At 46.4% G+C, this 20,772-nt stretch overlaps 1 protein-coding gene across 1 annotated transcript in view; it reads left to right on the plus strand.

The window, feature by feature from the left end:
• The window catches only part of MRTFA (myocardin related transcription factor A), a gene marked incomplete at its 3' end in the record, with an annotated part of 78,063 nt that extends 57,809 nt beyond the window's left edge, over positions 1–20,254 (plus strand). The window contains exons 4-15 of the mRNA XM_082011129.1: positions 7,303–7,358; positions 8,922–8,997; positions 10,156–10,317; positions 11,758–11,933; positions 12,396–12,551; positions 13,057–13,310; positions 13,657–13,828; positions 14,106–15,221; positions 16,396–16,551; positions 18,690–18,863; positions 19,263–19,323; positions 19,755–20,254. Coding sequence (XP_081867255.1) covers positions 7,303–7,358; positions 8,922–8,997; positions 10,156–10,317; positions 11,758–11,933; positions 12,396–12,551; positions 13,057–13,310; positions 13,657–13,828; positions 14,106–15,221; positions 16,396–16,551; positions 18,690–18,863; positions 19,263–19,323; positions 19,755–20,254 — 3,059 coding nt within the window. The remainder of the gene's footprint in view (positions 1–7,302; positions 7,359–8,921; positions 8,998–10,155; positions 10,318–11,757; positions 11,934–12,395; positions 12,552–13,056; positions 13,311–13,656; positions 13,829–14,105; positions 15,222–16,395; positions 16,552–18,689; positions 18,864–19,262; positions 19,324–19,754) is intronic.
• Positions 20,255–20,772: the final 518 nt, after the last annotated feature.

Consider the following 20,772-nt stretch of genomic DNA (forward strand, 5'->3'; position numbering starts at 1 on the left):
ACCAGCCTGAGACTCCCCAAACAATCTAGGTAACATGGCCTTTATTTGGCTGCTGTCTTTGGTGCCATATCTCTGTTGATTGGAATAGCTTGGTAACAGGGAAGACTCTAAAGCCATAAGCACTCTAACTGTAATGCCATGCTTTGACAGTGCTGGCAACAGTAACAATGTGGGGAAGAACCCTTCTCCAGTCTTTCTACAGTTTGAGACTAGAAACACTCATAATTCTTTCAAGCACAATGTGGTCGTTATTAAAGATGCCACTGAAGGGCAAAGCTGCATTTGTCTCATTTGTCTGGGTGCCACAGATGTGTTTCCCACCTTCATGAAAATATTTGGATTGTTTTTTTTTAGGTCAATCTTAATTTTGAATTTCCTAATTTTATATTTTTGGGGGGTTGAATAATAACAATTTACCAGCTGTGGCTTCTTTTCTTATCCTTAACTTGATACTCAGATCTTAGCCTTAATCCAAGGGCTCTTACCAATGCCAGGGTTATGAAATCAGCAAGAATTCTCACGTATGATCAGGTCTGTGTACCAGCTGTGAAACTGCCCGGAGCTGCATAAGGAGAAAAGCGTGCTGATGGAGATCTCTTTTCTATCACCTGTTTATTCCCCACTCTTTTTTCATATTTCTACAGCATACTGCTCTTTGATACTGTCCCACTAGCAAGATGACAGATCCTTCTGTACATGTGACCCAGTTTATGAATACTTTTTTCTTCCATGCCATGAGAAATTATTTTTGGAAATGGGGTGAAGATGAAGGGAGGAAGCAAGTGCCAACTGCCTTGATCTGTGATTCAAGTTTTATGCCTCTTACCAAATGCTACACACCAAATGCTATGGGGTGGGAGCCCCACCCTGAACTGACAGAGGAAGTGATCGAGCCTATTTGCAGCACTTTATCTTATCTTTTTACGAAAGCATAGTAAACAAGAGAGAGAAACTAGAATTTGGTTTAGAGCAGAAGTGAATAACTGCAGGAGAAGGCCTTCTGCTTTTCTGAATTAAGTCAGCATGTCTGAGGTTGGGTTTGGACATGACATGAGCTTCTCTGTCATAGCAAAGGAAAATTTTCCCTTCAGGAACTGATCTAACTGAACAGCAAACTACTTGATTCAGTAGCCTTTCTACAAACATTGCATGTTGTCTGACCAACTGATTTGCAGTTCAAATATCACCTTGTTGTGTATGATGAGCTAGATGCTGTGGCGAAGGAAAGCTCATGTGCTGTCTCTCCCCTGTAAGCCTGCACATCTGATAGCCTCCAGTAGTGACCTTACCAAGTACAGAAGGTTTTGCAGCCTCTCCTCCCCGCTAGGCACTTGAGCTATGAGGGCCTGTGAAGACCCTTTTGCCTTTCTTTCTTCCCTTTATTTGGTTACTTGCAAACTTTGGTGTCTTCTGTCGGCTGCATAAGCAAATGCAGGTTGTACAGGTATTTTGACCTCTTTTTCTCAGTGGTTGGGTCAGACTCCTTCCCCTGCTATGTTTTGTTCTTAGGGTGACTGAATTTGGTTGTGATTCCACTTATTTCTCACATTAGATTACAGGAACTTGAAGATCTGCATATGACTACCTTTGAAAGCTTTGCAAGGCTAAAATTTACTTTCGTACGCTGCAGGATAAACCCTGAACAGAAATGCTTGCACCATTTTGCCCAGCTTTTTATCTGTGCTATTATATTGGAGATTTGGGTTTGATTCCTGGGCCTTGATTCAGTCTGCTTCTAGCAGCACCTGTCTGAAGCTTTGTGCCAGTATTTCCCTTCAGTCACATATTGCCATCTTCAAAATGTGTCTTGGACTGAGGGAACACTGAAGTCATGCACTGCAGTTTTGGACCCTGTTTCACAGGAATTAATACATTGGTTTGAAGCGAAGATTAGCAACTTCCATCTCTGTGCTTTGTATGGAAAGGTGTGCATCATTGTAGATAGTCCTGTGTGCTTGCTGGATAGCTTTGGGGGGTCAGATGGAAAGACAGTAGTTGCAATGTATAGCTGCGAACATTTTTGGAGCAGGGTGGAGCCACAGAACAAGTTGCATCATTGATCTCTGGGGAGATTTCTCATGGTAGCTAAGGGTGTGACCACAAAGTTACTAATGCTTCAGGAATTCTGGTGATGAAGCATCAAAATGCTCCACAAGAAGTAGCAGAGAGTCTAAAAAACTAGGACGTATGTGGTAGGAATTTCATGAGATTGATCCTTGCTAGCCAGCCCATCTGTGGTAGGAAAATCACATCCTGCTGTCAGTCATCTAAAGGTGAGGGTAAAGCTCATCCTCCTATGAAAACAGTGGACGAATGGAGCAATCTGAAGATGTGGGGGCCATGGTTCAGCAGCTTGGGGGCTCCTGCTGTGGCGTTGGCCTTAACCCAGCCTTTCGTTTCTGACTTTTTCTGGCAGGGCAGTTTTTGCTCAGTTTTGCTGACACCATTATTTGTGGAGCCATGCTGTAACCCAGCATACCAGTCCAGGTTAAAATAACTCTTTCAAAACAACTGTGATCTGAGCCCACAAACAGTTTTGTCAGCGTAACCGAGGGCTAACATGCTTTGTCCCAGGCCTAGGTACAGGAAGGAGGGCAGAAAGTGTAACCGCAGTTTATTGATGATGAGAGTACCATGCACGTATCGTGTAGAAACAAAATCAGAAAGGTAGGCAAAAGGTATACCTAACTGAAATTGGACGTTGCAGAAGTTACTTCTACATTCTCAAATATCTCCGTGGAAGAGAAATAAAGAGGATTTTTTTTTTTTTCTGCATACAATGGAAAGCAAAAATTCTTAACAGCTAATACTACTGTTGTAGTTTGGCAACTTTTTTTTCTCTGGCAGCACTCTGTTCTCATCAGGGGCTCACCCAAAGTTTTGCTGGCAAAGCTGGCCATGCTGACCATGCAGTTAACTAGATCAAGGATTTGAAACGTGTTACCTAGTAACTCTTTTTGTGTAGGGGCAAGTGCCATGGGGAGGTGCTGGAGTTACTTCATGGTGACAGTTCAGCTGTACAGCTCCCTGTGCATTACAAGTACAATTGGAGCATCAATGGCGAGGCAGAAACATGTGGGACATGGGGGAGGGGGAAAAAGAGGTCATTACTTAAGAGGGACCTACCACCAGACTAAATATTTGTTGAACTGCCTCCCCAGGAAGTCAGGGTGTTAAATGTCTTTTTGCACTTCTTGGATTTAGTGAGGTGCTTGACACAGGCTCGCCTGATGTTTTTGTAAGCAAGCTGGGACAACTCAAAGCTGTGTATGCAACTGGTGAGAGAACAGTATTGGAATAAAGGCCTGGAGTCAGACTGGGAGGATGTGTTGAGCAGGGCTGTTGGGTGGAGAGGGAGAAGGTCAGTGTCTGATAGTATTCAGTATTTTCAGTAATTTGATGTAAACAAGGGAGCAGTGTGCGTATTTATTAGGCTTGCAGTTTAGTAGGGAGGAGGACAAGGTTGGGACTTACAACATTTGGAAAAGATGAGAAGTACGGGACAAAACCAAAGAAAAATGCAGAGGTTCTACGTTTTGGTATGTCTAGTTAATGGCATGAATTGAGGATGGAGGATGGTTGGCTAGATAGCAGCTCTGCAGAAGAGGATTGGAGACCTTTCATGATTTGTGAGCCAAGCACGAGTGAACATGTTACGTGTTTTATGTATAGAAAAAAGGCAAACTGGCTGGGACATAAAACTGAGAAGTGTTATTTGATAATCATTTAGCTTTATAAAAGCTGATAAAGCCTAGGCTGGAATATGTACCCCATTTTGGACACTGTAATTCAAGAAAAATGCAGATCAAATGGAAGGAGTCCAAAAGAGAGTAAACAAGCAAAGGTTGTTATCTTTAAGGGAAGGTTGAAACAACTGGCTTTGGTCATTTTATGTAACAGAAGACTGTAGGAAACCCAAAGCTTTCAAATATATAGGGATAAATGCAAAGAGGAAGAGAATAAATTGTTCTCTGTAATGATTGCAGGTAAGGCAGGGAATAATGAGTATAAATTGTACGAAGGGAAATATGTGAGACATTCAGAAAGGTTTTTAAATAGTAAGGACATCTATGCACTGGGATAATTGTTCTGCAATAATAGTGCATTTTTTCATGAGAGGTCTTCAAGAACAGGTTGACAAACTATTACAAGGGATACTTTAGTACATTTTATCCAGCCTGAGCAGTCAGAAAGCATTACATGATTAGAATTTCGTCATCCCTATTTTCTGTGGTGATATCTGCTGCTTCAGGGCTGTGGACACGGATCCTGTGTCAGTGACAGAAGTGCTGCCCAATACCTACCTGGTTACCACTGCTTCTGCTCCACCAGCTAAGCTGCTCAGTTGCATACACCGTCAGAATGAGCCAGAATAGCTGATACGGCTGAGAACAGCAGAGCTTTGTCAATACGGGTAATTTTGAGTGGAATGGATAAATCTGCACTCCGGTGAGCAAGCCAGAATGGTACAGGGGGCAGGAATAGTTTTGCAGGGGTCAGTGCCAAGTGCCCAGAAAGGGCAGTGGTAGGAGCTAGAAAAGGGGCATATCTGCATTGTGGGTCTCCTGTAGAGCTTTCTCAGAGCCTTATTGCTTCAGAATTCTTCATTGGATTTTTTTCTTTTTCCCCCTTTGCTATAGTAAAGTTAACAGAGTTGGTCCATGGCTCTGGGCTATGTAGTCATTTCAAAGCCAGAAAAATGTGCAAGGCTTAGTTGGCTTTGAATGGAGTATGATTTTACAATAGACACCCTCTTCTGACATGTCAGCCCCCATCCTAGATTGCTGAGGGAAGCAGTGAAGGATTTGTGCCCTCTTGACATTTTCAGAGGTCAAATATGAAGTCCTCTGTCATGTTGCCAGTCCAGAGAGCTACAACCCAGTGCTTGTTTCCAGAGGACTAGTCATGAGAGACTGAAATTGTTCTTTACAAGATTCTTCCCGTAGCAGTTTTACATTACTTACTATTTAATGTGTATGTGTTTTGGGGAAGGGTGGTGGGTTTTTTGGGTTTTTTTTTCGCTCAGGGATTCTTTTCTTCTTGCTTTGTTCTTCTGTATGCAAGAGTCTTCCTGGGCTACTGTGACATCAGCTGAACTCTGACAGTTACTTTCCTGACCATTTGCTATGGTCAGGGAAATGTCACTTAAAGTTCATGTGCTGCCTCTTACTGACAGCAGAGGTAGGCAGGAAGGGGAGAGTAAAGAATTACTGCTATGCCTGCACATTCCGGTGGTAGAGAGATTTTGAAGACTCAAGAGGAGGCCTGCTTCACTTGTCTCCAGGGTAGATTTTTATACTGGCTTATATATTGCATGGTATCTTTTCCCAAGTATACCTGAACTTTTATTTCACATTCCTGTGATATGCATACAATGAAAGAAATACATGCTTAAGTTCAAGCATGTGCATATTCACAAGCAGTTCATGTGGCTTGAAAAAGAGTATTTCCCAGTATTATTTGTTGCTTGCTCTTCATCGAAGTGTGATGGTCAGACTGCCCAGGAGTTGATGTCTCAGCTAGCCAGTGAAGGGTTTTTTTTGTATTATTTTTGCAGTTATTGCAAAACCCTACCTCTGCCCTTACTTTGATTTATCCCAAAGTGCAATCAGTGCACTCCCATTTCACAGCTTGCATAACTTTCTCTGGTTATTTCTCTCCATAACCAGATTGTACAAAACTATCTTTAATCTGAACATGAACTATTTGCCCCATCATTGTAGGGGTCTGTATACTCATTCGCTATGGTTAGTTTTCAGTTATTAATTTATTCTACAAATTATTCTTCATTCGCTTCTGTAGTCTGAATCTCATCTATGATGTCCTGGTATGTTCAGAATTCCTGGCATATGGGCTAAATTCTACTGTTTACCACATTGATGTGAACCTAGAAGGACTCTGTGTATACTTCACAGAATGTGTGTCTGTATTAACAATTTGTCTTTGGCTACTCCATTTTACTCTTGTAGGAAAGGGTTTAGAAGTCTACGTGTGCATTAGAAGTAGCTTCTTGCATTCCATTTATGCAAGGGCTTTTATTTTTTAATAGTCTTTTGAGATTTCATTATGAAGTTACATTTGAGAAATACTTAATCATTGGTCTTAAGTGAAAAATAATATAAGTAGACTATATTTCATAGGACCTAGATGCAATACTTTGGAATTACTAACTGTACAAGTTTAGATTTTTGTCTTCAAAAGACTTCTAACTTACCTTTAAAGCTGAAGTTTTTTAACTTTGATGTTTAGCTTGATGGTAATTTAGAAACTTCACCAGACAGTTTTAAATATGAGTATTTCAGAAATAATGAAAAGAAGTTATTATGTTCCCTTCAGCTAGTTCTGAATACAAGCCACAATGTGATTGTTTTAAAAAACAAGCTACTTGCGGATTTGGGAAAACCGTGAGGAGCTAGTGGCAGTTACCGTTGCTCAGCTAGAAGTAATGTCACCCTCTTTCTCTGGTTTTACTGTGGGACGTGAGCTTTGTGTGCTCCAGAGGAGCCAGGCAGAGTGAGAGATTCCTCCAGGGTTAGTACGGTCCTGGACAGCAGAAGATCAGTTTCTTAAAACATAATCCATTTTGGCTCTGGTTTTATACTGGGTCCAAGGGGGCGAGGAGGTCTGTTATATGGAGGGCTGCTGTTAATTCCTCAAGTCTTGGTTTTCTGTCAACAGCCAGATGTTCTTTCCTGCTCAAGTGTTCCTGTTCTCACAATAGTTTCTCTTACATGGAGCAACATATATGTCCTGTGGACCTGCAGAATTTGCAACCAGCCCTTGCATGTACACAAAACACAGGTGCAGATTAAGAAAAGACTTGTAGCTTCCTTTGACATTAAAAGGTAGTGAAAAGGGTTTACAGTTCATTAGGATCCTCCCCCATCCTTCCAGCCATTTGATGTATCTCTTCAATGTTTCAGTGCCGTTCCCTTACTTAAGGGTCCTGGATATCTTACTCTATGTTGAAGGTTGTAAAAGGCATTTAATGAGGGGTTGGTTTTGACTCATATTCTTGAACCCAACTTTGTGAACAGTGGTTAGTTCAACTAGAAGTGTACCCGTATTAGTCTCTTCACCGGCCCACAAAAAGTCCAGGTCAGTTCCTGTAGCTCCAGTGCTGTCAAATGGAGTATGTCAATTCACATTGCTTTATACCAGCTGGAGATCTGGTCCAGTGCGTTGAAAGATGCAGGAGGCAGTTGCTGCGGTGTATTTGTTAACTCAGTTGGCCTGAAGGGATGTGCAGTGAGAGAACTCCCATCATTCTAATTCATTCTCTAAATGTTTTCCTCTCTACAGCTCTGAAAAGTCCAGCTGCATTTCATGAACAAAGAAGGAGTTTGGAGCGGGCCAGGGTAAGATGCAATATTGTCTTTAATGTTTTGGGGAAGTCAGGAGTAGTATGTCTTATGTTTGGGGCATCTTGTAGCTGTTAATGAGATGCAGAAGGGAATTGTTCATATTCTGGATATAATAGAGTGCAGTGTAGTCACAGATATATTGGATGGGGTGTTCTTTATCTTGTGGTTAACCCTCAGTTGTGCCTAAAAACCACTGAATATGGTACCTGGATTTCCCCTGGAGTCTTCTTTCTGGAAGTCACTGATATTCTTCTCCACTGTCCATATACTTTACATTTTTATTTTTGTGGTGTCTGTTTTGCCCTTAATTGCTGCTATCATGTGGAGCTCAGTTCCACCTTTGAGGAAAGTGTATGGTTTCTCTGTTACCTGCACGTGCACTTGTTTATGTAGGACATTAGAAATTGAAAATTTAATAGAGAGGATCCCCCCCCCAATTTTGTAACACTGAAATCACACAGACTTCTGGCTCTATAGAAAGAGGAAGCCAGGCGTCACACTTCATGTAGCACCTTTGCTAACTGGGGAGTTTCTTGATGATTTCTGTTCCTCAAAAGGCCTCTGGGGATAGGTTTTTTCCCTGATTAGCCTACAGGGGAATAAAACCTGTTATGACTGCTGGGCTAAGTTTTGTTTCAAAAGTGAAAGCAACATAAGTGAAAAAATAACAGCCGTTATTAAAACCTGTAAGGGAGTGTTAGCACTTCAAACTGTGGAAGGATTGGAACAGTGGACTTTGCATTAAGACCAGTGTCTCAAAGGCTTTTGTTTCTTCCTCCTCTTTTTTTCCTAAAACCTTATTAAGTTAATATTTTGGTGTGGGCAATTGAGCAAGTATGGTGCCGTTTTCTGATTGACTTTATTTTCTCTGAAGGCCCATCCTGATGGCCAGTACTTACCAGTCTGTTACCCACTGCTCCGAAATTCCCATTCCTGGGCTGTGTAAAGGGCAACGTGCTGAGCCCAGGCAGGGTCGTCTCTGTACATTGCTCTGTAGTGCATTCTCCAAAGACAGAGCTAAAAGCAGCTCTGGAAATTAAATTAGTCTTGTCATAGCATTTAGATTCTGCCTGCCAAGGGACTGCGTGGGGTCTTTAGCTTAACAAATAACATATCTTTAAACAAATAAAAGAGTATGCCCAAACCACAAGTCAGACCTGAATGCCAGCAGTATATGAAAGTATTTGCTGTGAACAATGGAACCAGTACATTTATCTTTAATATAAAAAGAAATGTCTTGAATTTCACCCTGACACAAGTTAGTGATGTTGCATAAGAGGGGAAAAGAAGGCTCCAACTCTTGAGGAAGTCCTTTCCAGTTTCTGTTCTGCGGGCCAGCAGTTAGACTGAGGCGATTACAGTAGAAGGTCATTTTTAAAATAAGCTCATTCTCTGGGTACTCTAGGACAGAAGATATGCTCCTTCTCTGTTCTGTGTTTATTTAGATCTCGGTAACAACTAAAGATGATTGTTTCTCTTGTTTGAGCTGTCCAAGATTACCTCACTCCTGTGTCTGATCAACTGAAATTGGTTCTTGCTTGTCTGTTTTTGCTGCAGACAGAGGACTATCTGAAACGGAAAATCCGGTCCCGGCCAGAGAGATCAGAGCTGGTTAGGATGCACATTCTGGAAGGTATGGCACGTGCTAAACAGGAAAACATCAATAATAAACTTTATCATAATTACTTATTTACAGCTTTTTATTTTACCTTTGATCCCCAAGTCTTTCTTTCGTTTGGGAGCGGGCCGAAGATCATGCCTGCTGCATGATTTCTTGGGAAGGATTCAACTCTGCTTGCATGGAGATTCTTGGAAGAATCTATTATGTGAACTCAAATGTGCAGTTTTTTGTAGCTGAGCAGCAATGAAATACAATGACCGTGGATTGCTCTTCTGCTAAGGGAAGACACTGTAAAATATCCAAGAGGGAGTGAAGCAGATTTGGTCTAATTAGTAAGCACCTCAGTTTCAGAGAGGGAGTACTATTCTGCTGCTGAGCACCACATAGAATCATAGAATCATTAAGATTGGAAAAGACCTTTAAGATCAAGTCCAACCATCAACCTGACACCACCATGCCCACTAAACCATGTCCCAAAGAGCCACGTCTACATGTTCTTTGAACACCTCCAGTGATGATTACCCTACCGCTTCCCTGGGAAGCCTGTTCCAATGCTTGACCACTGTCTCTGTAATGAAATTTTTCCTAGTATCCAATCTAAACTTCCCTTGGTGCAACTTGAGGCCATTTCCTCTTGTCCTATCACTAGTTACTTGGGAGAAGAGACCAACACCCACCTCACCACAGCCTCCTTTCAGGTAGCTGTAGAAAGCAGTAAGGTCTCCCCTCAGCCTCCTCTTCTCCAGACTAAACAATCCCAGTTCCCTCAGCTGCTCCTCATAAGACTTGTTCTCCAGACCCCTCACCAGCTTCGCTGTCCTTCTCTGGACACTCTCCAGCACCTCAATGTCCTTCTTGCAGTGAAGGGCCCAAAACTGAACTGAAAGTGAAAAGATGAATGAGAATTGGGTGACATCAGTTTGCGAACAGTGAATTTGTCCTATTCTAGAGTCACAAGGGCTGCTGTAGTTATAAAGATAACTTAAATATATATAATATCTATAATATCTTTATAGTGCATAGTTATCTATTGTTATCTGCAACTATTTTTCTGTACAGTTACCTACTGTTATCTACAGTTACATTTCTGAATAGAAGTAAAATACTGCTGGAGTAGATAGGTTGACCATTGCTGGATTGATGCCATTTTGTTTACTTTCCCCTGAACAGAGACCTCAGCTGAACCCTCCTTGCAGGCTAAGCAGCTGAAGCTAAAGAGAGCCAGACTGGCAGATGACCTCAATGAGAAGATAGCACAGAGGCCGGGTCCCATGGAGCTGGTGGAGAAGAACATCTTGCCTGTGGAATCAAGCCTGAAGGAAGCCATTATAGGTAAGGCCGGAGGAGGCTCTGTGTTGAGGGCATTTCCCATAGGTGGCTGTGATTTCCTGCCTCTTCACCTGCTTGTCTAAGGGAATGCAGTCCCATGGTTGGTCTTGTTTTCCTGTCTCAGAATCACAAGCTTTCAGCCCCAATGATTCTGAAAAGCAGAACTCCCTGTGGCCCAGATAGTGCTACAGAGACATTAAATTATAGGGAGCATGGACATCCCAGAATAATCTGAAAGCAATTGCATACCCTAAAGACTTGAAAGACTGTTGAAGATTGCATTCCTTAGATTCTCGCCTTAAAAATCCCTCTCTCAGTATAACATGTCAGCAGCCTTGGTCAGGGAGAACCCATCAACTTACTCAGGTCAGGGAGAGGAGACAGAATATAAACAGGTGTGATGAAACAAAAGCTGTCTGTGAACTTAAAAACTTCAGAGGATCCAACCCCTTTAAAAATAAACCAGAACAGATGTAAATCATGCCAGTGCCATTCCAAGGGCTGAAAGGAATGCTGAGGAATAGCCTTCTCACTGCCTCAGCCGTGCTCTTTACTGTCTCCTCAGACTGAGCAGCCTGTGTGTCTGTGGTTATTCATCCCGTCAAAAACACACAACTACTTTAAAGACAAATGGGACACAACTGTGAGCAAGGCAGAATACATTTCATGAAAAAGGAAAAGGACGGTGTTGTGGGAGAGCCCGCCTTCACTATTGCACAAGAAGTGGTTGAGGAAGAGAAAGAATGAACTTGTGAACTGGAGCATTAGAGACGTGGCTTCCTTCTAACTGCACAAAGTACATCTCTCTGGATTTCTGTTGCTTTTACATTAGGTGCAAATGATAGTATTCTCGTGCTTACCAGAATTAATTTGAGATAACGTAATCTAAAAAACATTAGTATGTTACAAATGTACACTCATGTGAATTTATCTACTGGACATGTAGATAGAAATGCTAATAGCAGTCAGGGCCACCACTTAATCCATAGCCCTTGTTGCTTGTAAGACTAGAGGACAATTTAGGATTCTGTCCCAAAGAGGGATTCTACCTTCTATCACACAGGACAAACACCAAAAAACTCTGACTCAACCTTACACTGTCTAACTTGCTTCTTCTTTGGTGCCAGATGATAATGAAAGAAGCCATGCCACAGATCTAGGTTTGGGCAGAGTTTGTTATACTTCCTGATCTTGTCTGGCTAAGCAGCAAGTGAAATGGTTCACCCCAGTCTCCATCATTTCATTCTACTGATAGCAGAGATGAATGTAAACAGTTAAAACAGATCCAGTTTGGGCTCTGTGCTCCCATTTTTAGTTGATGCTTTAAGCACAGCTCAGACACAACTCTCTCCATGCCTTCATTATCTTTGTGAAACATCTAGTGTCAAGTGAAAGAATGTCTTATCCCACTTTAAAGACCACAGTTGATGTTTGTTTTTTTAGTTGGACAGGTGAACTACCCAAAGGTTGCAGACAATTCCTCCTTTGATGAGGATAGCAGTGACGCCCTCTCCCCAGAACAGCCAGCCAGCCATGAGTCTCAGGGGTCTGTCCCATCACCGATGGACTCCCGGATTTGTGAGCCTCTCCCTAGCACCACTGGCACATCACTAGCTCAGGTGAGAATGCGGTGGCCTCCTGCAGTGCCCTGGAGCTTCACAGCTACTGCTGATTTGTGGCAGAGGATCCTAAAAAGTGAGATCAAAGGATCCTTAAAAGGTATAGTCTGTGAGATTTCACAAGGGGTCTTAGCTCTGTGTGGTGTTGAGTCCTCTGGTTATTCAGGAGTCCCCACAGTGGTGCCATGTGGGGAAGGGAGGCACTCATTACTTGGTGGTATAGCCTGTGTGTGACTGATTCTGGCGGGCAAAGCTGGGAGATACAAGTGTGGGATTTTGATTCCTTTTCTGCCCTAAGAAGTTGTGCTGCTTCTCAGGGACAACTGAAGCAGTGGGTTAAAAGGAGTCTAATTAATGACTTGAAACCTGTACTGCTTCCTTGTAAGTGGACACTTCCTGCACTCTCTTAAACTGTTTCCATCCTTGTATATGTATTCACTATGCCTTTTTTTGTCCCTGCAGGGTACATCCCAATTGCAGATTAGCGCAGACTCCAGTGAAACACTTTTCCTACCTGAACAGCCACCCCCACCTCTGCCACCTCCACCTCTTCTGCCCCCTAGTCTTACCAATGGAGCAGCTATTACTGCTGCCAAGCCCCCACCAACACTCATTAAGGTACTATTCTGGATGATTTATTCATTGTTGTAGTCTGAAAGAAGATAAGATGGTTACTCTGAAGAAGGTTTGGAGTTGGAAATATTGTGTTAACGGATGCAAAGGAAGGAAAGCTTGTTTCTCACTAGTGTCTTCCTCTGACACTAGTTGTAGCATATTTAATAGGTTGTTCTGTTCCGTGATGTATTCACCTTCTGTAAAATGCGTGCTGAATGCAAAATGTTTTGAAACAATCAGTGTTATCCATAATTAGAGTCAGTGAGTCTGTGCTGGATGAGCAAGTGATCTGTGTGCTGGGAAACGTGACCTGCATTATGGTGCAGTGTAAGCTGCTGTGGGTTCTGTGACTATACTGTTGGCTGAGTTAGAGAAGCATGGAAAGACCCTGAGGTCAAATCTGGAGAATTTTGAAATGAAAGTCCCAGTGTGTGTTCTGGTTTACGTGGGGTGTTATGTTATTTCAGTGTTTCCATTCTTATTTGCTTCCTCCTTTTCTTCTAAATAGCAAAGCCAGCCCAAGTCTGCTAGTGAGAAGTCTCAGCGCAGTAAAAAAGCCAAGGATTTGAAGCCGAAAGTCAAGAAGCTTAAATATCATCAGTATATTCCCCCGGACCAAAAGCAGGACAAGGGAGCTCCTCCCATGGATTCATCCTATGCCAAAATACTGCAGCAGCAGCAGCTGTTTCTCCAGCTTCAGATCCTCAACCAGCAGCAGCAGCAGCACTACAACTATCAGACCATCCTGCCAGCCCCACCAAAGTATGGGTCCTAAATGGTAGCTCTCTCAGGAAGCACTTGCTTCCCCAGGACTGTTATCAGAGACTGGTGTGTGAGGTGTGGTGATTGGTGTAATGCACTCAATGCTGTTAGGTTACAGCGGGCCTCAAAAAGGGCTGGTGTCAGATGAATCAGACAAAAGCAGCTGAAGTGAGTCGGTTGGCAGAGTAAGGGTACATGGATGTAGTCAAAGGCATTGGTGTGCTTTAACATCTAAGGTGGCAGTAGTGACCCAGATGTTTCTGAATGCATATGATTGTTGACACTGAGGGCCTCCGGTGCCTTTCCACCTTGGTTTTTGATGCCTGTGTTTTTTCTTCCCCTGCAGGCCTCCAGGAGAGCAGCAGAGTGGTGCCAGTGCCCCTGCTGTACGCAATCTCTCTGCCACAGTCAGCAGCGGATCTTCAGTATCCTCTGGTTCCAGTGGGCTGATGCGACAAAACAGTAATGCTGCGGTGGGCAAGCCTGGCCCTCTCCCTGCCAACCTAGATGAGATGAAGGTAAATGTCCTGTAAAGCTGTACTGCCCCTTTTTTGCCATTGTCAGAGGGCAGTACTGAATGATGTTGCTGCCCAGAGCAGGACTGAGGTGGACGGACAGGAGTTAGTGACAGCAGCTGGTATTGCTACTCTGCAATCTGTACCTGAGGTGCAGGTTTGTTGGCCTGCAGCAGAGTCAGTTTAGTCCTTTGGCCCATGGCTCTGGTAGCTGTTAATAGTTCTTCTGGTTAGAGTGTACATTCTCTTAATGTTGCCCTCTTTTTTTCTCCTCTATCAGGTAGCAGAGCTGAAGCAAGAGCTGAAGTTGAGGGCCTTGCCTGTCTCAGGCACAAAGACAGACCTGATTGAGCGTCTCAGAGCTTACCAAGAGCAGAACAGTGCAGCCGGCCAAACAACCCCCACTCCCAAGCCCAGCACAGCAGCCATCCTCCCAAAAGCTGCCGAAGTGGTGGTAGCCTTCCCAGCTGCCAGGCTGAGCACAGGGCCAGCCCTGGTCACCACTGGCATTACACCAGCAGAAGTAGTTGTGGCCACAGTCACCAGTGGTGGCATGATGAAGTTTGGCAGCACAGGCTCAACTCCTCCTGTTTCTCCAACTCCTTCTGAGCGCTCGCAAATGAGCACAGGGGACGAGAACTCGGCCACCGGAGACACCTTTGGAGAGATGGTGACTTCACCCCTGACCCAGCTCACCTTGCAGGCATCTCCAGTGCAGTTCCTGGTAAAGGAAGAAAGCTCCAAGGCTGCTTCCTGCAGCGTAAATGCGGCACCCAGGTCAGAGCGCTGTAGCACGGGTAACAGCAGAGATGCAGAAGTTAGGGACAAAGACCAGATGCTGCAGGAGAAGGACAAACAGATCGAGGAGCTCACCCGCATGCTGAAGCAGAAGCAGCAGCTGGTTGAGATGCTTAGACTACAGCTAGAGCAGGAGAAGCGCTCTCAGCAGTCACTACCGGTGCCAGCGGCTGCAGGAGAAGGAACAGCCCTTGCCTCCAACCCAGTAGCATTTGGCACCCAGGTCAAGAGTGAAAATGGTTTCCTGAGTTGCCATTCTGCAAAGCAATCCAGTGGCCAAACAGACCAATTCAGTCCTGCACCAACCGCTAGCCAAATGGACACTTCGAATCCAAGCCCAGTGCCAAAGAAAGCCGTGATGGTGAAGCAGGAGCTGCCAGCCGCGGAAGCAGAGCCGCCGTGCCAGTCCCACAGCCCGCGGCTTTTCCTTGGCCAGCAAGGGAGCGCCCTGAGTGACCTCATCAAGGGCACTCCTCCCCCCACCCTCATCACCGACTCCACAGGGACCCACATCGTCCTCACCGTGACCAAGCAGAGCGCTGAGAGGCAGGGCCTCTCGCCCCACGGGAAGGCAGGGAGTAGCTGCCCGGCCTTACAGGTAGGCAAGGGTTAGATCACATCCCTGCTGCAGGCAGTTGGGTTCCTCTCTCCCTCTTCCCACTCCCATGGTTCAGGCTACCATAGGATGACTTAACGTGGTGGCAGTTCAGTGCGGTAAATACTAAAATGGCCGAGTTGCTTGCTACGATGGCTGGTAAAATCATGGCTTTGTAAAACAGAGCAGTGTAAGCAGAGCTTCAGCAAAAGGACTGGAATTTGACAATGATGGACTGTGTACAGCAATGCACGATTGACTATGTGCATCACAGGCTGTTCAGCATTCTTCCAAACACATGGTTCTGCCTTTTGTCAGGCAGGATCTCGGGCTTGGAGGACAAGGGTTTGCTGCCACATTTCACTAGTTTTTGTAAGAACAACTATGCCTGTGGTAATGCAAAAAGCAGTGTGTATTTCATCTCTTGTCTTTTACTGGAGAGATCATAGTTGGAGTGATAGATAGGTCACCTTATCTATCGAGAGCTGAAATCAGACCCTGGGAGCAGACTTTTTGCTTTTTGACTGCTCTTTGTTTTAATGCATGTCAGTATTTCAGTGTTAACAGAATCTTTCATCAGAGATGATCTACTTTTCCCCTGTGGGCATGAGCTCAGCACTTAACAGAAGCGTTCCAAGTGTTTCCTCCAGGAAGGGATAAATATGCCCAGGTTTTATGGCATAAGTCAAACCCCAGTGTCTTCCTGGCATCAGAGGAGATTTTCATTCTCTGCTGCTACATTTCTTGCACCTTCTGCAGAGCAAGTGGCAGTGTCTACCATCAGGGACAGGCACTAAGCAGGCTACATTTGCTGTGTAGCTGTTGAGATGCCAGTCAGCTGCCTAAATATCGGCATTCAGTGTTACCCTTGATACCCCAGGGTATCTCACTGAACTCCAGCCACTGCCCCAGAAGGGCACAGGTCCTGTGTCAGGTCTGCTGGTCCTTGAGGGGTGTCATGGATAGCCCAGGGATTTAAGAGTGGTACTACCTCCTCTTTTAGGACTCTAAATCTCACCTCAATCTGATTTCTCTGCTTGTTGAAACAGAATGATTGACTGAATTTCCTGAAGAATAGAGAGTGGAGAAAAACAAACTTCATAAATTCTTTAAGAAACAAGCCTTGCTGCATGTTTTTTCTGGGGAATAACTTCTCACAGATACCCTTGCTTTCCAGAGAGTACAATCATTGCCCGCTAAAACTTCCAGCCAACCACTGTGTCAGCTACCTGCAAGCACCCCTCAGCAGCCCGCGCAGCAGCAGAAGCAGCAGCCCACGCCGCAGCAGAAGCAGCAGCAGCAGCCCAGAGGACTAAATCAATCTGTCAGAAAGGTAGCTCGCTGCCTGCTTGCTTTTCTTCCGTGCTTTTCTTTGCCTGCTGCCAGGATGTGTAGCAGTGGTGGGAAGGGGGCACACACACACAATCCTGGTCAGAGACCGTCATCACAGCAAGTGAGATCTCAGAGTGTGCCACAACTTGCAGCTGCATGGCATGTTTGGTTTTCAGCTTGCATGTGGCAGCAGAAGGGGTGCCTGGCAGAGCCTCTGCATTTCCCTGCCTCCTGCTGCAATGGAGAGCCCATCAGACGCGAGGTTTCAGGGGCACTAAGTGTCCATGAGGTCTCCCCCTATGGGCATGCTGGGAAGTGATGTGGAGGCTTTACAGCATGAGCTCTGGGCTAAACTCTGACAATTTACTAGCTTCTGCCCTTTGGTCCCACATCTAGGCAGAATACCAGCTGGTGCTTTAAACAAGCATTGCCCATCAATTAAAAACAATCAGAGGCCAGAGTGGGCAGCCTTGGTTCACACTGGTGTCCCTGATTCTTGAAGGAGTGCTGGTGAACTGAAAAGGTGGCTGCTGCACGGAGGGAGGGTGGGGTGGGCAGTACGTCTGCTGCTGAAGGTGGTGTATGAGCTCTGAGAAGGGCAAAAGGATGTGACCTTTTGCGCTCTGGTACTGATGAATGTGCTGTGATTTTCATTCCCGTGCCTTGAGCATACCTGTTAATCACCTCTTTGTGAAGTGCAATGCTGATTCAGGAAAGGGAGCAACTCTGGCTTTACCCGTTCTCCAGGTGATGGCTGTAAAGAGGCTCTGCTGTGCCTCTCTTCCCTTTCTAGCCCACTTAGTGCGCTCTCTTACATGTAATTAAGATACAGAAAGATTATCAAGAGTTTTTAGAGTTTGGAAGATCACTTCTGAGTCAGATCCTGGAAAGGATATGAAGGCAGGCATCATTTCTAGTGTAGTCAGGGTAGGATATCCACTTCGCAAAGGGTCAGTGTGTTGGTTTGCTTTGAGACCTTTGAGGAAATGCAGAAGGTAAACGAAGGCACCTTTTCCCTCAGACTCTCTTAGCTTGTGTGCTGTGGAGGCATCTGTAGTGACTCTCATAATCCTTTTGCCTCCCTGTAGGGTCAGAAGCCAGGTCTCCAGGTGGTCATGGGGCAGCTACCCCACACCATGTTGTCTTTCTCAGCACCTCCAAACCTGCAGCCCTTTTTCCCCAGAGTTTTCCACAAACGGTCCCTGAAAATTGGGGCTCCTGCCAAAGCTGACCCACCCAGTGTGTTAAAAAAGGTACCCTCGCAGCACATCCCAGTGGCCTGTGCCACAATGCCAGTTTCCAGCCCCTCTCAGGAAGAGAGCAGACCCCAGAGCAGCTCTGCCAGCTGGGGCCTGGGGTCTCTCCTCTACCTGCAGCTCACAGAACAAACGAACAGCTTTCCGGGAAAACAGGATGGGGAAGAGCATCAACACGTACAAGTGTTGGAACTGGCATTCAGCTGCTGCCCGGGGATCACTACTCCGGGGGAGCAAGCTTCAGTGTGGGTCACGCAGAACTGCTGTAGAGGCAAAGGCCTGTTTTAACTTTTCTTATGGGCAGTTGTGTGCTGATTCATCTGGTAAAGCTGAGTCACAAGCACCACTTCCTGCAACACTTGGAGTTTCCTTTGGAGATCTCTGGTGCTGCTGAGTGCTCTGGTGCTCTCCGCCCACCATCAGGCTGTGAAACTTGCTGCTGGTGAAGCTTGATTGTGTCCCCAAAGCAGGTGCTGCAGAGGGAGGTGGGTAAAAGACAGGTCTGGATATATCGTGCAGAGTAGGCTGACCACAACAAGGGAAGTGCCCTCTCTCTCCAAAGTGCTAGAGGAATCCCCCACTCGGACAGATGAGGCTCTCCCCATCCATGAGCAGCCTGGTGGCAGTTTGTGGCGTGGTTGCTTTAGCGTTAGAAAAATCAGCAAAAGATTTCCAGCTGTCAGTTGGAGGGGAGATCTGTCTTCCTCCCCTGCAGCCAGGGCATAGTGCACAGAGTACATGGAAAAAGCCAGGCTGCTGGGAGCAGAGCAGTGCAGACCTCTGTGCAGTGCTCACCAAGAGAGGGGGTGATGGTCTCAAAGCAGCTGTGACACAGGGGTTGATGTGGACCTTCCCCTGATCCTTCTGCCTTTGTTCTGAACAGCCCTCATCGCAGCCCAGCTCTCCTGTTGCCCCTTCCCCATCCCAGATGGACCTGGAGCAGCAACAGCACACATCGCTTTTTGGAACTCCTCCACCTCCGATCCCTGTTCCCTCGGTCCCAATGAAAGAGCCACCAGGCTATGAAGAGGCTGTGAAGCAACAGCCAAAAGCCCAGGTGAGAGCAGTTTCCTTGGAGAGCAGGTGAAAAGTTGCCATTGTAAATCTGGTAATATTCCTGATCTGGGCCAGTGATAGAGAACGGAGACACAACTGCACCTTCCTAGCTGAATTCCTTCTTGAGGGTTTGGGGCAAGACCCTAAACCACAGGTAGAGATCCCAAGCCACTTCACTGCCTGGTGAATGTTAGCACAGCAGTTGCTGACTATATACCTTCCCGTCCAGTAACAGCCTGGGTATATGGAGGATTTCGGTGTGCTGCCTCCATGTGCTCATTCTTGCTGGATAACAGCCACATCCCTGGGGTGAGGGAGGAGAGCCAGCAACCAAAGGTGTTGCCGGAGGTGGAAGCTCCCCTGGTAAATAGGAAGCTAATCCTGCGCTCTCTCTTCCCAGGAGAACGGCTGTTCCAGCCAGCAGATGGATGACCTGTTTGACATTCTCATCGAAAGTGGAGGTAAGGAGGCAAGGCCAGCATTCCCCATAGTCTTTGGGTTTGAGCCTGGGGATTACAGAGCACTGAGGGGAGAGTCTGTCACAGCCCAGGTCTTCGCTCCTGTGTGCCACTGGCAGTAGTCATTAAGGCACTGAGGGAGATGTCAGTCAGGCATTAGTACGATACAAAGCTTCTCGGTGGCTCTGCTGCATCAGATCTGGGCACATCTCTTCTGCGATACTGGACAGAACTTGAATTCCCCGGCGGCGAGCTGAAAACTCCCCATAGCCAGACAAGCGTGGGCACAGAATGAGTTTCCTTAATCCCCATTGGTGGTCAGCGATTGCTCAGCCAGGGGTGTCCCTGTTGCCCTGGTGGGTGGGAGGGATCCTTCTGGAGTTTGGCCAAGCTTTTCCTCACCCTGGGCTCCTGCCTGTTTGTTCCCTGTACAGAGATTTCTGCTGACTTCAAGGATCGGTCGTCCCCAGCTGGGAAAGAACCACCTGTGGCCCCAGCATGCTCCCCACCACCCAGCAGCCACCATTCCTCAGAGCTGGCGGTGCCGGTGTCCTTGGGGCAGCCGGTGCCTGTGGGCCGGCTGGAGGACTTCCTGGAGAGCAGCACCGGCCTCCCGCTGCTGACGGCAGGCCATGATGGGCCGGAGCCCCTGTCCTTGATTGATGACCTCCACAGTGAGATGCTGAGCAGCTCGGCCATCCTGGACCATCCGCCTTCACCTATGGACACCTCGGAATTGCACTTTGCTCACGAGCCGTCCGGGGGCATAGCCCTGGATCTGGCTGAGGCTAACTTGGACAGCATGGACTGGCTGGAGCTGCCGGGGGGGCCCGTCATGAGCCTGGCTCCCCTTAGCACTGCGGCTCCCAGCCTCTTTTCCACAGACTTCCTTGATGGACACGATCTGCAGCTGCACTGGGATTCTTGCTTGTAACTCTGTGAGCAGAGACTGAAGGGAACGGGGGGGCATGGGCATGCAGGGGGAAGAGGCCAGTCAACCAAAAACAAACAAAAAAAGAAGCGAGCTCCTAGTATTTGTACTCATCCCCCAGCAGTGTCCTTCCTGCACGAAGCTGGCAGCGGTGGCAAAGGTGGACCCGAGTCACTGCTGCCTGGGCAGCGGGCCAGGCTGGGCAGGGAGAACAGCTGCTGGAGGGAAGAAGAGGCTGCAGGAGCTCTGGGGCTGGTGGCCGCCTGCCCCCTCAGGGCAGCCTGACCCAGCTCGAGTGAGAAGGGAGCCGGCAGTCCCTCTTCCTCCGGGCAGGAGCAGCGATGGCAGTGCATGGGGTGCAGTGCCACCAGGCACGAGTTCCCTCATGCCTTGCAGCGGGACACAGAATGACTGGGCACGAGCCGTTTCCAGAAGCGGCACCCTGCGCCTTGCTGGGATTGGCAAATAAAGGGGGTTGTGCTGCCCCAGCACCGTGGGTTTAATGGTTGGAGAAGGGGATT

This window comes from Phaethon aethereus (genome assembly GCF_964289735.1).
Source record: "Phaethon aethereus genome assembly, chromosome: 1".
In the NCBI taxonomy this organism is placed as follows: domain Eukaryota; kingdom Metazoa; phylum Chordata; class Aves; order Phaethontiformes; family Phaethontidae; genus Phaethon; species Phaethon aethereus.